Source organism: Microcaecilia unicolor, chromosome 1 (genome assembly GCF_901765095.1).
Source record: "Microcaecilia unicolor chromosome 1, aMicUni1.1, whole genome shotgun sequence".
NCBI lineage: Eukaryota > Metazoa > Chordata > Amphibia > Gymnophiona > Siphonopidae > Microcaecilia > Microcaecilia unicolor.
In genome coordinates this window covers 306,644,570-306,660,227 of record NC_044031.1, presented here as the reverse complement: position 1 = coordinate 306,660,227, position 15,658 = coordinate 306,644,570, and the positions used below count along the sequence as shown (strand labels likewise).

Below are 15,658 nucleotides of genomic sequence, written 5' to 3'. Positions count from 1 at the left end.
AAATCTCACTCATTGGCCTTTAAATCTCCAGCATTGCAGTGGTAAATCTCCAGCTTTGGGCTGGGCCACATTTGGTGTCCCTGATTGTCACGTTTTCCAAAACGCAGGAACTAGGATTGTGAGCCCTTGGGCCACTGCCGAGGAGCAGCAGCGGCAGGCAAAACCACCCCACACAGGGATAAGGCAGAACTCTGACAGGGCCAGCTAGACTTCACCTGCACTTAGCCACCATTCCTCAGGAGTTGAGCCCCTGAGTGCAGGTGGCCAGCAGGGCTTACCAGACAGGGCAGAAACTGGATACCAGCAGGATACACACAGGGACTAGAACACACAGGGAGGCTAGGCAGGATACTAGACTAGGACTCTCAGACAGACAAGGGATAGAACTGGAAGCTGCAAGCAGCCACTGAAACAGGGAACAAACACTGGTAGACCAGAGACAGAACTGAAAAGCTGCAAGCAGCCACTGAACAAGAAACCCAGACAACCCAGCACTAGACAAAGACATACAAACAAGAACAAGACTGGGCAACAAGCAGTACAGAACACAAAGCTACACAAAGACTAAGCTAGAATCAGGCAAGAATACAAACTATAAACTGGACTAGGCAGAAGTGCAGCAAGCACCAACAAACCAGAGCCTTAGATGATGCAAAGGCAAAGCAGAGAGTTTCCAAATGGCTAATAAGCCCAGCAGCAGCTGAGATTCACTGCAGCAATCACCAGACAACTATGGGTGCTGTGCAGGCTCAAACAAGCCAAGCAAGTCTGGCAGGCCGGAAGATCTGGACTGGACTGAGCTGAAGTCTGGAATGGGAAACAGTACACAGAGAATCCAATGCAGCCAGCACACAGAGACAGAACTAACTCAGGAAGAACAGACAGGTGCCAGCTCAGAAGCTGACCACCGGAAATAAGGAGAGTCTGAGAGGGGTCACGGCCACACAGACGTGACACTGATATTGTGCTTTCCAGGTTCCCTGGAGTCCTGCAGAGCTTGCCTGTACCTCACTATTGAAAATGTGATAATGAAACAGCGCCACCCACTGGCAGAACTGAAAGTGGAGGAATGCCGCTCAGCTTAGAGCAAACAGTGGTGCTAAGCTACTTACATGTACCCTTACAGAATAGCACATAACTGTTTTGCTGCCACTTACGCACATAAGTGTGCATTTACTTACGAGTGTGCCGATATTCTGTACATTCATGCATGCACATGGAACTCAAATGTGGGTACCCAATTATTCAATTTCCTCCTTTAAGGCTATTGGTTGCAGTAGTCTAAAAGCTGCAAACAAACTCACTGTAAAGTTTAGTTTATTAGCATTTCATATACCACTTTTCAAAATACAAATCAGAGCAGTTCACAAAATAAAATCAATATTAAAATACAGTAAAAGAACTAAAAAAATGTAAAGAAAAGTAAAGATACAAAAATCATAGGAAGAGAAAGCACCACAGCTTCACTGAACACAGACCACCCAAATTAAGCAAAACACTCAAATGTTAAGGAAAATAAATGGGTCTTGAGAAAGGCCTTAAAACAAGGAAAAGAGGCCTCAGCATGTAACTCAGGCGGAAGGGAATTCCAAAGGGATGAGGCGGTAAAAATCGTAGAGTGTCATGTGGACTCAAGCCTGGAGCATGTTACAGGAGGAGGAATGGATAAATGATTCGCAGTAGAACACCGTAAGCAGAAGGCCTATATGGGACAATGAGTGATGACAAATAGGATGGAGTTCCTGTATGAAGAACCTTACGTGCTAGGGTTAAAACTTTAAACTGTACACGATAAAGCAATGGAAGCCAATTGAATTGTATGAGAAGCAGTGTGATATGATTAAAGCGACGGACCCCAGAAAGGACACGAACAGCAGTTGTTTGAACTGTCTCCAGTTTTTTAAGAAGAAGCTGAGGGCTGCAGTACTCAAAGGGATACAAGCCAAACTGCAGTGAGCAGATTTTGGAGGGGATCCAGTTATAGAGGCTTCTTCATCTTTCCCCAAGTAGTCCTTTTCAGACCTCCACCCCACATCCTGCTTCTCCATACCCACCACAGTGCAGTCCTCTCTCATACCTCCTGCATGATTCTCTCAAGAGGTCGACCGAATTTCAGTTTTGGTGTCGAAAGAAGCCCAAAATTAATTTTATGCTCAGTTTCAGATTCAGCCGAAAGGTTATTTTAAATGTCGTCCAAAAATGACCATGTGTTTACAAAAATGACCATCAGGCTTATTTTTGAAAGAGAAGGGCGTCCATCTTTTGACACAAATCGGGAGATGGGCGTCCTTCTCACAGGGTCGCCCAAATCGGCATAATCAAAAGCTGATTTTGGGCGTCCCTAACTGCTTTCCATCGCGGGGATGCCCAAAGTTCCCAGGGGCGTGTCGGAGGTGTAGCGAAGGCTGGACTTGGGCGTGCCTAACACATGGGCGTCCTCGACCCATAATCGAAAAAAAAGGGCGTCCCTGACGAGCACTTGGCTGACTTTACTTGGTCCCTTTTTTTCTTACGACCAAGCCTCAAAAAGGTGCCCGAACTGACCAGATGACCACCGGAGGGAATCGGGGATGACTCCCCTTACTCCCCCAATGGTCACTAACCCCCTCCCACCCTCAAAAAACAACTTTAAAAATATTTTGTGCCAGCCTCTATGCCAGCCTCAAATGTCATACTCAGGTCCCTCGCAGAAGTATGCAGGTCTCTGGAGCAGTTTTAGTGGGTGCAGTGCACTTCAGGCAGGCGGACCCAGGCCCATCCCCCCCTACCTGTTACACATGTGGTGGTAAATGTGAGCCCTTCAAAACCCACCAGAAAACCACTGTACCCACATCTAGGTGCCCCCCTTCACCCCTAAGGGCTATGGTACTGGTGTATAGTTGTGGGTAGTGGGTTTTGGGGGGGCTCAGCACACAAGGTAAGGGAGCTATGCACTTGGGAGCAATTTGTGAAGTCCACTGCAGTGCCCCCAAGGGTGCCCGGTTGATGTCCTGGCATGTGAGGGGGACCAGTGCACTACGAATGCTGGCTCCTCCCACGACCAAATGGCTTGGATTTGGTCGTTTCTGAGATGGGCGTCCTCGGTTTCCATTATCGCCGAAAATCAGAAACTGCCAAGTCTACGGACGACCATCTCTAAGGTCGACCTAAATTTCAGGATTTGGGCGTCCCCAATCGTATTATCGAAATGAAAGATGGGTATCCATCTTGTTTCGATAATACAGGTTTCCCCGCCCCTTCACGGGGCCATCCTGCGAGGACATCCCCAGAAAAACGTGGATGTCCCTTTCGATTATGCCCCTCCATGTGTTTTCAGTGGACACTGCAAATTTGTGCTTTGACCCATTTATTCTCACTCCCTCCCCCAAACAGGGGTTGCCCCTTCTCCCAGACTCTCCCCCCTCACCCATAGGCAGTGGTGTGCTGGAGCCGGCTCACACTGGCTCACAAGAGCCAGTTGTTAATTTTTGTGACATTTGTGAGCCGGTTGTTGAGACAGAGCGAGCCGGTTTGCCTTTCCTCCCCCTGAGTCGCAGGGTCCCAGCACATACCTGAAGGCAGTCGCCCTGGTGGTCTAGTAGATTCTTCGGGGCAGGAAAGATCCCTAGTCTTTCCTGCCCACTGCCAGGGCTGACCCTCTTGCTGCCGCATTGCTCTTTAAAAATAGCTGCCAAGACTTCCAGCGGCAGTCTCACGAGACTTCCGCTGGAGTCTTGCGAGGCCGCCCTTGTAAGTCTCAGCAGCCATGTTAAAGATGATGCGGCAGCAGGAGGATCAGCACAGGCAGCGGGCAGGAAAGACTAGGGATCTTTCCTGCACCGAAGAATCCACTAGACCACCAGGATGGCTGCCTTAAGGCATGTGCTGGGACCCTGGAGATCGGGGGACCGGGGAGGAGGTCTGGAATTGGGGGGGGGGGGGGGGGAACATGAGGAGGATACAGTAAAAAAAAAAAAAAAAAGAAAGTTGTATTTTCAAACATGCCTGCTTTTGAATACAGATGTACACGGAGGAAGTATAATAAGTATAATCAGGGCTTTTTTTGAGGGGGTACTCGGGGGTACTGAGTACCGGCACCTTTTCCAGTGTTTGCTAAAATTGACCCATGGACCACAAGTTTTAATGAAAGAGCTCAGGCTCAACACACCAATTCTGCCTTGTCATAGATTCTGTGACTGGTTGCAGGGGGCCTGGCTATTGTGGGGTGAGTCCCTCAGTGATCACCCCATCCCTGAAGGGTGGCCTGGCATTTGAGTACCGGCACCTTTTTTGCTAGAAAAATTGCACTGAGCATAATAATGAGCCTGCAAATTGTTGGGAAAATGTGGGATACAAATGCTATAAATAAAAAAATAAGAGAATAACTTTTCCTAGGTAGAATAGTAATTTGTTACAAATCGTAATCGGTGTGTCATTTGGAGGGGCTGGTTATAGGAACACCCTAACTTTGTTATACTGGTGCAAAGATTTTTTTTTCTCCTGGTAAAGGGCTTCTAAAACAGACATCATGTTATGAGAATCCAGTACTCCATATTCAGAGTTTCTATCTATTTATTTACTTATTTATGGCATTTTATCCCACATTAAACGTGAATTAGATTGGAACCTGGGAGCATTTAAAATCTTTTTTATTTTTTCCTGGAGAGAGTAATGCATTGCCTCTTCAGGCTCTCTCCCCGGGTATAGCCAGCTCTGCAATTGGGGGGGGGGGCTCAGAGGTGGACTGGAGCCCCCAGTCCACCTCTGCCCCCCCCCCCAAATTGCAGGGCTGGCTATTCCTGGGGAGAGAGCCTGTTGCTAAAAATTTACCAGCACACCACTGCCCATAGGCTTTCATCTTACAATCCCTGGTGGTGTAGGGGTGTAGTTAGGGCAGGAGCAGTCCCCAGTTACTTCTATCCCATTCCAACTCTGCTCTCAAAATGGCTACCGCGAATGAGACATCGTTCCTGTCTTGTCTACACCACTAGACCTCCAAGAATTGTAAATTGGACTAGGCAAGGGGTGGGGGGGGGGGGGGGGGCTATTGTTTGTATTCTATATTCTTTTTTTTGTACTGCGATTGCAAATAACGCAGTTATGACCTCGCACAATAGTTTATATGGTAAATATAGTGCTCCAAATGTAGAAAAGTGTTCAGCAATGTGGCTTTCTCATAGACATAATGATTTAAGAGTTTTTCCTGGGATTAATGACCATCCTTTGTCACTCTCCCCAAGTACAGTTTCTTTGGGAGTTCATTGTGATAGTGAACTGTCATTTTCATCTTCAGAGAAGTGATGTACTGAAATCAGGTTAAAGCAATTGAAAATTATTCTTATTAAAGAAAATTTGACAAAATTGGTTCATACATTCATCACTAGTAAGTTAGACTACTGTAACTCATTATTAAATGGCTCGAGCAAAGTTAGCTTAAAACATTTAGAACTGGTACAAAATAACCCTGCAAGATTGCTATCAGGAGCTAAAAAATTAGATCATATTACACCAATATTGTATGAACTGCACTGGTTGCCTAGTGAAAAACTGATAGAATTTAAGATGTTGTATCTTGCTTTTAAAGCATTGAATATAAACAGTCCTGAGTACTCATTTAAGAAGCTAATCAGGAACTCTGCTTTAACGTTCTCTCAGAAAAGATTTCTTAAATTGCCCAGTGTGGACATTGCTAGACTAACTTCGACTCGACAGCGGGCCTTTTCTTACAGTGGACTAGCTTTATGGAACTCCTGGTTGCGTTGTTTTTCTGACTGTTCTTCATATCATGGCTTTCATAAAGTATTGAAGACTTTATTTCAGCAACATTTTAGTTGATTTTATAATTGCATGATGAATTTTTAATTTCTCAGTGTTAAGGATTTACTAATGTGTAATGTATATATTTTTTGGTTGTAAACCGTTCGGACACATTAGTATTGAGCGGTATATCAAGCTAATAAATCCAATCCAATCCAAACACCTTGGTACAAAATTTTAGCTGGAATTCAAGTCTGTAAATTTGAAAAAAGCTTCTTAGGAATTAGCTAAGGAGTTATGAATTCTGCTGTCACTCCGAGTGTGGCGTAATGTCAGCTACTGTAAAAGTACCATAGCTTTTAGTTTCAGCTTTTATTAGCTGCGGTCCATGTGTGTGGAGGGCTGGAGGCTATTTTGCTTGGAAGTAAAATACAATCTTTCTTTATTATATTATTATATTCTGGCATGGATACTGTGGGTTTAGCAGAGGGATGAGGACTGCAAACTCTGACAGTCCCTAATAGCCTTCACTGGTTCACATTCACACAATTCACCTTCTTGAGTTTTTGAGTTGAATTTCAGTTTTGGTTTCGAATGGTGATGAGTTTCAGCTTCAGCGGAAAGCTTTCACACAGTTTCAGTGGCAGCTTTGGTTTTCGCTGAAACTGAAATAAAACCAGTTTTGGTTGGCCTCTAATGCTCTCTCTGATCCTTCACACTCTGCAAGATTCTCTTCTCTTTCTGTCAGCTCCTGTTCCCCACCTTCTCCCTCTTCCCCTCCAATCCCAACCCCAGCCAGCAGGAGGAGAGCTATAGTTCATGCTGAATCTGCCTCTTCTGGTGACAGGGTTCACTCTGGCACTTTGAACACACAATGCTAGCAGGTTCCGTGAGAATGTGGGGCCCTGTGCATTTAGACAGTAATTTTATAACAGAATGCCTGAGCAGGAAAGGCACATAGGCTCCTATGATGTGCCTTGATAAAACAGCTGCTGCGTAAAGTTACAACTGTTCTGAGACAGGAGGAACATTATTCCACAAATTCTACAAAAAGCACTACAATTTGCGTGCACAATTTAACTGAATAACAAGCTAATTAGTGCTAATTGTTTTTTAAAAAAAAGCAATTACTGCAACTAATTAGAATTAAATGTACACGTGTAAATTTAGACATGGGATACGCCCCTAAATTTTACATTCAAGTCAAAAAAGGGGGTGCGGAAATGGGAGAGTTATGGATGGGTTAAGGGCATTCTTTTCAGTCACGCGCATAATTATAGAATAAGGTGGGATCCACGCTTAATTTAGACGTTAGACACAGGCATTTGCGTCACATTTCCATTGGTGTAAATGGCCATGTCTAAATGTATTTGCAGTTCCTGGGTGTAAGAGCTATTCTAAAAACTGCGCCTAACTTTAAAACGTGGTTTATATGCTGAGTGGGTTTTTGGCAGGGGTGTAGACAGACCTCGGCGGGAGGGGGGTCCAGAGCTCAAGGTGGGGGGGGCACATTTTAGCCTGCCTCCCCCAGCTGCCGCTCCCCCACCACCACCCCTACCCCGCTACTTCCGACTCCCCCCCAGCTCCGCCGCCACAAGGTACCTAGACGTCAGGACTCAAGAAGACAGCAGCACAGATCAGCGAACGCGCCAAATGCCTTCACCTGGCGGGGGGATGGGGACCCCTGTCAGCAAAACCAGGGGCCAGGATTAAATATGTGGGGGCCCATATCCTCGTGGCCCCATGTAGCTACACCCCTGGTTTTTGGGCACCAATTTTTTAAGCACTATATATAGAATTTAGTCCTATAAGAATCAACACTTACACCTGTAGTTTGTAAAATAAAAGCCCAAGTGGTGATCACTCCCCACCTTCCTATGATAGTAAGAATGTGCTTCGGGGGGGGGGGGGGGGTGTCAGCCGCCCTCGCTACAGCACTGGGACCAGTTAATGATTTTTGGTGGCATCTTCTAGATCAAGTGTGGGCAATGTTTTAGACAGAGGGCCGCGTGAATGTCGGTACTATCCTTAGCAGGTTGCATATAGAAAATTTACAAATGTACTATATAATTCACTGTCAACAAAACTCAATGCGATGACTGAACATAAATGTGACCACCTCTGAGAAAAGGTGTTTAAAGACAGTCACCAGAAACCAAAAATTAGGTTTTAATGAATTATGTTAGAGCAAACAATTTGTAATACAACAGTCCAAACCCCATCCCTTTATGAGAAAAAGTTAAAATGTTACAGAAGTTCAAACATGTGACTGTTTTGCAGACTGCTTATGGACGCATGGCATGGAAAATCAGCTAGTCTCAACATTTTGGGATCTGCTACGTTAGTCACCTTTTCCCAGAGACAGTCAAAAATGATTACCAAGGTGTTACTGTATATTTCTGTCATTACTTTAAATGTTTAATGAGAACTCTGCTGCTGTTCCGAAAATATATACAAAATACAGTATTTAAACCCTCCCAAAACTCTGGTTAAATGATGTTTGTGCAAGCTGTTTTCTGTGTATACTTCCCATGTCTCACAGGCTGCATAAAATTCAGTGGCAGTCCACAGGTTACCCATCCTTGATCAGTATAATCCCATGGTAAATCACTGTAGACTGCCCTAGTACTATATGAATAGCGCCGGGATGGTCCGAGGGTGCAGTCAGAATAAAATCCAGATAGCAGCAATATTCAGCACTGGTATCTGGATGACTATCCAGATAATTCAATTCAAATCAATTCTTGTATACCACTAATATCCCCTTTCCAGGGTTCAGTGCAGTTTACATTCTAGGTGAGACAAAAGCAAATAGTGTTAGTGTGAGGTTTGAGAAACAGAGACCATTGCATTAATGCATGAGACAAAAAAATATTAAGGAAAGAATAATGGATGATGCTAGGAGGTAGAAATCATGATGGATTGTTATGAAGCAGTCTTTGGGAAGAGAAAGGTTTTTAGCCTCAGTAAAGCACAAATGTATTCTAAGTTTTTTAGTTACCAGTGCTGAACATCAGATAACAGCAGCAGTTAGTGACATATCCTCTCAGTACCCTTCTCCACCACCGCCAACTCCAGGCTCCGCCCTTTCTGCCTCGCCTCATCCCATGCTTGGAATAAACTTCCTGAGCCCAGACGCCAGGCCCCCTCCCTGCCCATCTTCAAATCCTTGCTCAAAGCCCACCTCTTCAATGTCGCCTTCGGCACCTAACCACTACACCTCTATTCAGGAAATCTTGACTGCCACAACTTGACATTTCGTCCTTTAGATTGTAAGCTCCTTCGAGCAGGGACTGTCCTTCTTTGTTAAACTGTAAAGCACTGCGTAACCCTAGTAGCGCTCTAGAAATGTTAAGTAGTAGTAGTAGTATATCCAATTGGCAGCCAGTACTGAATATCAACGTATACGTTTAAACATCACAGCTAGTGCTTAAAAGAAAGACTGACCACAGAGTTTAAATACTGCACATATACCTCCAGGACATTCTGTAAGTGCCTACTTCAGCGTGTAAAACACCGCTCTGTACGCTCATAGGGTTTATAGAATTACCTCCTCAGACTGCAAAGTAAAGCCAGCCAGTGCTACAGGTTTGAAGACCTGCCCTCCTCCTCCTCCTCCTGGGAACTGGAGAGAGGGAAGGGGCTGCCACCATGACCACGCGCCTAAAGGAACAATCGCTGTCTACCAAAGCTCAAAGAAAGAACAACATGAAGTGGAATGTAGAGACTAGGGAAGGATTTTCTAACAGCAGGAAAGGGTTCTTGACGATTAATGACAAACAGGCAGCCTAAGTCTCCTGAATCATCTGGGGGACTCCTGGGCCGCTTGATCCTCTTCCTGCCTCCTGAGTCCCATGCCATATTGCCTGAGTATTATCAGGTTTCAATTACTGTTGCCTCTAAGCTAGAGAATGGCACGGGGACAAAGTTTGTCTCAGTCCCCGCCCCGTCCCCAGGGTTCTGTCTCCGTCCCCACAGGTTCTGTCCCCGTGGGCTCTGTCCTCATTTGCAGATGCCTTGAACACTTATGATTTTATATTTAAATTTTTTTATTAAAGTATAAAAAGGAACAATATGCTGTGTAACTATTGTGTATAAATTACAAATAAGAGAACAATAATAACAATGAGCAGCTATAATAACCCTCCTTCCCACCACCACCCTCTACCCTTCCAACCCCAACAATAGGTGACTTCTACTACACCAAGGAATCCTAATTCACACTGTTAGAATGTCCAGGGGTATAAAATACAACCCGTTCTATATGCTCTAGAGGGGAAAAATATGCCCTATAAAGCACTGTTATGGGTTTTTAATCTGTGGCAGGGGCGTAGCTACGAGGCCCACCCAATTTCAGCCCAGGCCCGCCCGGCACCAGCGCCAGCTCCCATTGCCGGCCACTGCTGCTTTTCCTGATGAGCAGCAGGGCCGGCGCTACAAAAAGAAGAAGCGCTCAGCTGACTGAGCTGAGCGCCAACGCTAACGACGACTCGACGAGAAAAAATGTTTTTTAAAAAACGCGGCACCGCAGGCAGCCTCAAATCATTGGCTGCTGGCTCTGCCCGTCTCTTACGTCATTGCCCCTGGAGCGAAGCAGGGGCAGTGACGTAAGAGACGGGAGGAGCCTGCAGAGCCAGCAGCCAATGCTTCGAGGCTGCCTGCAGTGCCGCGGTTTTTTAAAAACATTTTTTCTCGTCGAGTGAGTCGTAGTTTGCGTTGGTGTTCAGCTCAGTCAGCTGAGCGCTTCTTCTTTTTGTAGCGCCGGCCCTGCTGCTCATCAGGAAAAGCAGCAGTGGCCGGCAATGGTTAGCTGGGGCTGGTGGGCCTGAATTGGGAGAGGGAAAACGGAAGGATGGGGAGAGAAAGAGGGAAAACAGATGGGAGGATGGCAGAGAAAGAGGGAAAACGGAAGGATGGGGAGAGAAAGAGGGAAAACAGATGGGAGGATGGCATAGAAAGAGGGGAGATGGATGAAAGGATGCAGAGAAAAAGGGGAGAGACTGGAAGGATGTGGAGAGAGAAGGGACACTGAACAGAAAAGGGTAGAGAGATAGACACTGGTTAGAAGGAGGGAGAGAGACATTAGATGGAAGGATCAGGAGAGAGGGTAGATGGGTGGAAGGATGGGGAGAGAAAGAGGGAAGACGCTGGATGGAAGGGTAGGGAGAAAGAGGTGACACGATGGAAGGATGCAGAAAGAAAGAGGGGAGACTATTGGAAGGATGGGGAGACAGAGGGGAGAGACTGGAAGGATGGGGAGAGAAAGAGGAGAGCTGCTGCATGGAAAGGGGGAGTAGTGAAAGATTGTAGAATAAGAGGAAGGGGCATGGGGAGAACAAGGGTGAGAAAAAGATGAAAAGCCATAAGTAGATGAAGGAAATTAAAGAATGGATAGTAAGAATGAATTAAATCTGGACACAGAGAGAGGCAGAAAAATATTGAAGAAAGCAAAGAAAAAGGAGAGAAAAATGACAAATGGCCAGGAAACCCTGGCAGAAGAGTTAAGCGAAAACTAAGGAAAGCAGAATCTAGAGACTGGGAGCAACACAATGAGAAAACGTAAATGGCCATACAACAAAGGTAAAGAAAATAATTTTTTTTAAATTTAGGATAAAGTAATATGGTGTTAATAAAGTTTCAGAGTCCAATACTTCCTTCCTTAGGTCAGGAAAGGATACCGTAACAGCATTATACTGACCTGAGGCAGGAGGTTTTGGCCTCTGAAAGCTCACTGAAAAGGATTAGGCTATTAAATAAATTGTCTGAAATCAGATGCACTGAAAAGCAGCACTTTACCCTGTGTGATAAATGCATCTGAGTGTGACTAAATTTTGCTGGGGGGGGGGGGGGGGGGGGTAGAGAGAAAATTTTGTGCCCACCCACTTTGGGTTCAGGCCCACCCAAAATTGGCAGTCTGGCTACGCCACTGATCTGTGGATAAATAAGAGGTCATCAACAATCTCAGGATTCAATCTAGCTCTCCTGTCTTCCACAGTCCTTCCTGGAATAGAAGTTGTCTTCTTAGAAGATGTGCTGGTAGCAGGATGTACAGGATCCCCCCATGCAAACTTTGCTAGTTGTGGCCAGTATGTTTGCTTGTTTTTCCAAAAAAACTAAATATCTTTGTAGGCATCACTTAAACATAAATAATAGTCCAGTTCATTAACAGGCTTCAAAGTAGAAAATGACACGGGGCTCTGTCCCCATCCCCGCCCTTCCCCGGATCTGTCCCCACCCCATCCCCGCGAGCAATGTCCCAATCCCTGTGGTTACTGCGGTTCCCCGTCCCCGTGTCATTCTCTACTCTAAGCTGAACGGGGGTCCTCCATCTATAGTCCTGCCAGTGGGTGGTACTGTTTCACTATCACATTTTCAAGTGAAGGGCAGGTAAGCTCTGAATGACTCCAGGAAACCTGCCTGTCCCTAGTGAATGAAAACACAATGTTGAAGCACCATTCCCCACTGGCAGCAATGTAGTTGGAAGACTCCTGCTCAGCATAGAGGGAACAGTGGCTTCAATTAAGGCAGAGATAATTGCCTAGGGCACCAAATTCTGATGGTACCAATCGCTAAACTGATCCTGTTTGTAATAGTACCAAACTCTATAATCTCTGGGGGAGAAACTTGTCCTGCCTATGAGCATTAACGTCTTAAATCTGGCCTTGATTATTCTGACATTGGGGAGGTGGCCATGATTAGTGGCAACACATCGGTTCACCTCCAGTAGTCCTTAGAATGACAGTGGGTGGTAGATACCTGGAACCAATTTCCAGCAGAGGTGGCAGGAATCCAAACCATGATAGAATTTTAGTTTGCTTGGGACACACAGAAAGAGCTTTTGAGTTTGCTCTCCCTATTTTCTTTTCTTGCCCTTGCTGGTACCAAGAATAGCTCCCTGTCATGATAATCTTAAACAAGAAGTTTTTCAAAACACCCTCTAATGAAACAGTCAACATTTTGCAAGGAAAGATGATACCTCCACCACGTCATCAGGTTGATGAAAACGTAGGCTGCGCAAACAGTTCTGGCATCGACTGCTGGCAAATACATTGGCCTCAAACTTCTCACATGGTTGGGAGTTGTCCGTTGGAGGCAACATGTTCAGCTCCACGCATCAAAGGATTACGAAAGACCTGGAGAGGAAACAAGGAGAAGACTCAGCAAAAGACCCTCACCTGTCTAGTCCTAGAGAGTTACAATTACATCCGACTGGCCTGATCCTTCACATTGCAGTTACGCTACCTGCAACAAGCATCAAGGGGTTCATTTTATAAAAGTGGTTGTTAAGAAATATATATGTATACACATATGTTCTGGTTGGAGTAAATACTGTGAACAGAAACTGATGTGATTTTGCTGCAAGACAGGATTAATCTTGTTTTAGCAGTTTTACTGAATGTATAGTTTCTATGGGGGTTGTCACTCACACTATATAATTTTTATAAGCTTTTTATTGCATTTATGTCTATGTTTTGAAGTATGACTTTAAAAAGATTTTTTCAGTATGGTTTGTTTTTATTTGCAGTTGTAAAGTTAATAAGCATGTTTTATATGATTTGTTGTTAGTATGAATATTTAATTCTTATGATTTATATGATTTTAATACAGATGTTTGTTTGAATATTAGTTCCTACCCCTGATGCAGCCTGTGGGCGAAATGTGGCCACATCGGGTTACTGTCCATAATAAAACTGCACATCTTTCCAGTAAGATAGCACAGGGGTCATAATCATAATCCACAAATCATTTAGGAAAACGAGTTAAAAACTAGACTACCCTACACGCCTTATGTATTAGAGATCGGCTGCATATCCCCCAGGTATCCATAAACAACTTTTTCTATTTAGCAGTAAGTTTGGCTTGTCTCTGCTCCAAAAGCATCAACATGCGCAACCAGTTTCGCCAAACCCAAAAAGAAGGCATTTCGTTATTTAGCCGAACAGTAAGAATAATCTTTTGACCAAGTGCCCCAGTCTTCCAAAGCGGGAGATGATTAGACTTTGACATCAGTCAGGAGAGCTTTAGACATTGTCACAGCATACTGCACGATTCCCGCTAGTGTGCATTTTAGTGCAAACTCTATACTATGCACTACAGGACCCCTGATGAAGGCTTGTTAGCCAAAACATGGCCCACCTCTGACCAGAACTATACACCTCTTGGGCCTAGTGTTGTGGATTTGAGTATTTGTTAAAGTTTTCACTCCTGGATCATGTGTTTGGTCTTTCCCACTGTTTTTGTACTTTTTCTGTAATTTAAAGGCCTCATATTTGTCCAAGAGCAAACCCACCTGTGAGAGAGGAGTACACTGGCCCACCAATCTTTCCTGCCCGACAAAAGCCTTTAATTTTCAGGCAAGACCAAAAAGCATGAAAAAAAAAAAAAAAAAAAAGAGATATGCCCTTGAGTACATTTTAAACAAACCAGGGTGTCTACCCTACCAAACTTGTAAGCTTGTTGTTGAGTAAAATATACTCTGTGGAGCACTCTAAATTGGTATTCTCTCAATTCTGCACTTACTGAGATCTCTGCAACATGTTTGACCAATTGGTTCAAATCCAGAGCCTCTAATGAAATACCCAGATCCATAGTCCACCTCATCTTTAAAGCCGCAGTCTCTTGCCAGGGACAATTTTTGTAATTCTCAATGAACTGCAGCAACAGAGAGATCATTATCTGGAACTTCATCAAACAACTCTTTCAGATGGGTCCCCAAATGGAAACCCAAGTCTCTAGGGTCTAGGGATTGTATATAATGTTGTAACTGATAAAAAGCAAAACAGTCCTCTGGAGCCAAGGGATGTTGATTTTGGAAATCCACTCAGGTGAGCATAGAGCCACCTTCCTGTAATACATGCTTTAATAATGTAATCCCATGTTACAGGCAAGGAATGAAACTTTGATTTTCCAGGCCTGGTGAAAATTTAATATTACCCTGAACGGGCAACTGATTCGACACTACCGGGTTCCCCCCCCCCCCCCCCCCCCCCCCCCCCCACCTCTTCTCCCATCTTTAACAGGTCACACCAATTATCATGCAGCGGTCGAAGTAACACATTTTTCCATTAGTATTTGGGAAGGCTGCCAAGGGGAGCATGTAACAAGGAGTTAAAATGCCACGGCTTAAAAATTTCACCTCATAGTCCTGTGGAGTAAAAGTCTGTCTTTCTAAAAACCAACCCCTAAAGTAATGGATAATGCAGGCTTGACTATATTTATGAGTGTACATCTTCAGCATTTATGGTGAGCACTTACACCAAATCATTCCTGTAAAAATCTTACAAGAGAAATGAGTTAAACATATAGACTATGAAATCAAAGAGGACCAAGAATGAAAATACACAGGAAAATGGATATACATCTAGAGAAACAAATAAGTGTAAATATTAAGACACCCCATAATTTTAAACAGGTGAAATGTAATTAAAGAAGACCAGTCCCACAATGAAAAGGTAACCCTTTTTCCTTCCAAAAAAAAAATCTCAGTTGGGTTGGTTCATATAATGATTATTTTAACAGGAATTAGATCTCCCTGTAAATATTTTATTTCCTATCACAATAATTGTTATATATTTCATGAACCAGCTCAATTGAGATTTTTTTGGAAGGAAAGGGCACCGCATAGGCTGTACACTTGGTTTGTCAGCAGCTTGTGGGGAGGGAGGAACTCTAAGCTTCTCCCTTACATTTGGGCATTGAAGTAAAATAAAATAAGACAACAATAGAAAAAAACAACAACGATTTAAAGCACAAAATGCTTGGACAGCCAGCCTCTGCGTCTTACTCAGATGCCATCTTGATCCTCCTGAACAAAAGATTTCAACTTATTATCCACAGTAACACCTAGATTTTTTTCTTGAGTGGTGACTCCTAATGTGGAGACTAGCATCAAGTAGCTATGATTTAACTTTTTTTTTTTAAC

The 15,658-nt window shown here is 44.3% G+C and overlaps 1 protein-coding gene across 1 annotated transcript in view; it reads right to left on the bottom strand.

Moving 5' to 3' along the window:
* The window catches only part of LOC115477295, a 147,605-nt gene extending 134,770 nt beyond the window's left edge, over nt 1-12,835 (bottom strand). Inside the window, exon 1 of the mRNA XM_030214117.1 lies at nt 12,713-12,835. Coding sequence (XP_030069977.1) covers nt 12,713-12,835 — 123 coding nt within the window. The remainder of the gene's footprint in view (nt 1-12,712) is intronic.
* Between the last annotated feature and the right edge of the window lie 2,823 nt (nt 12,836-15,658).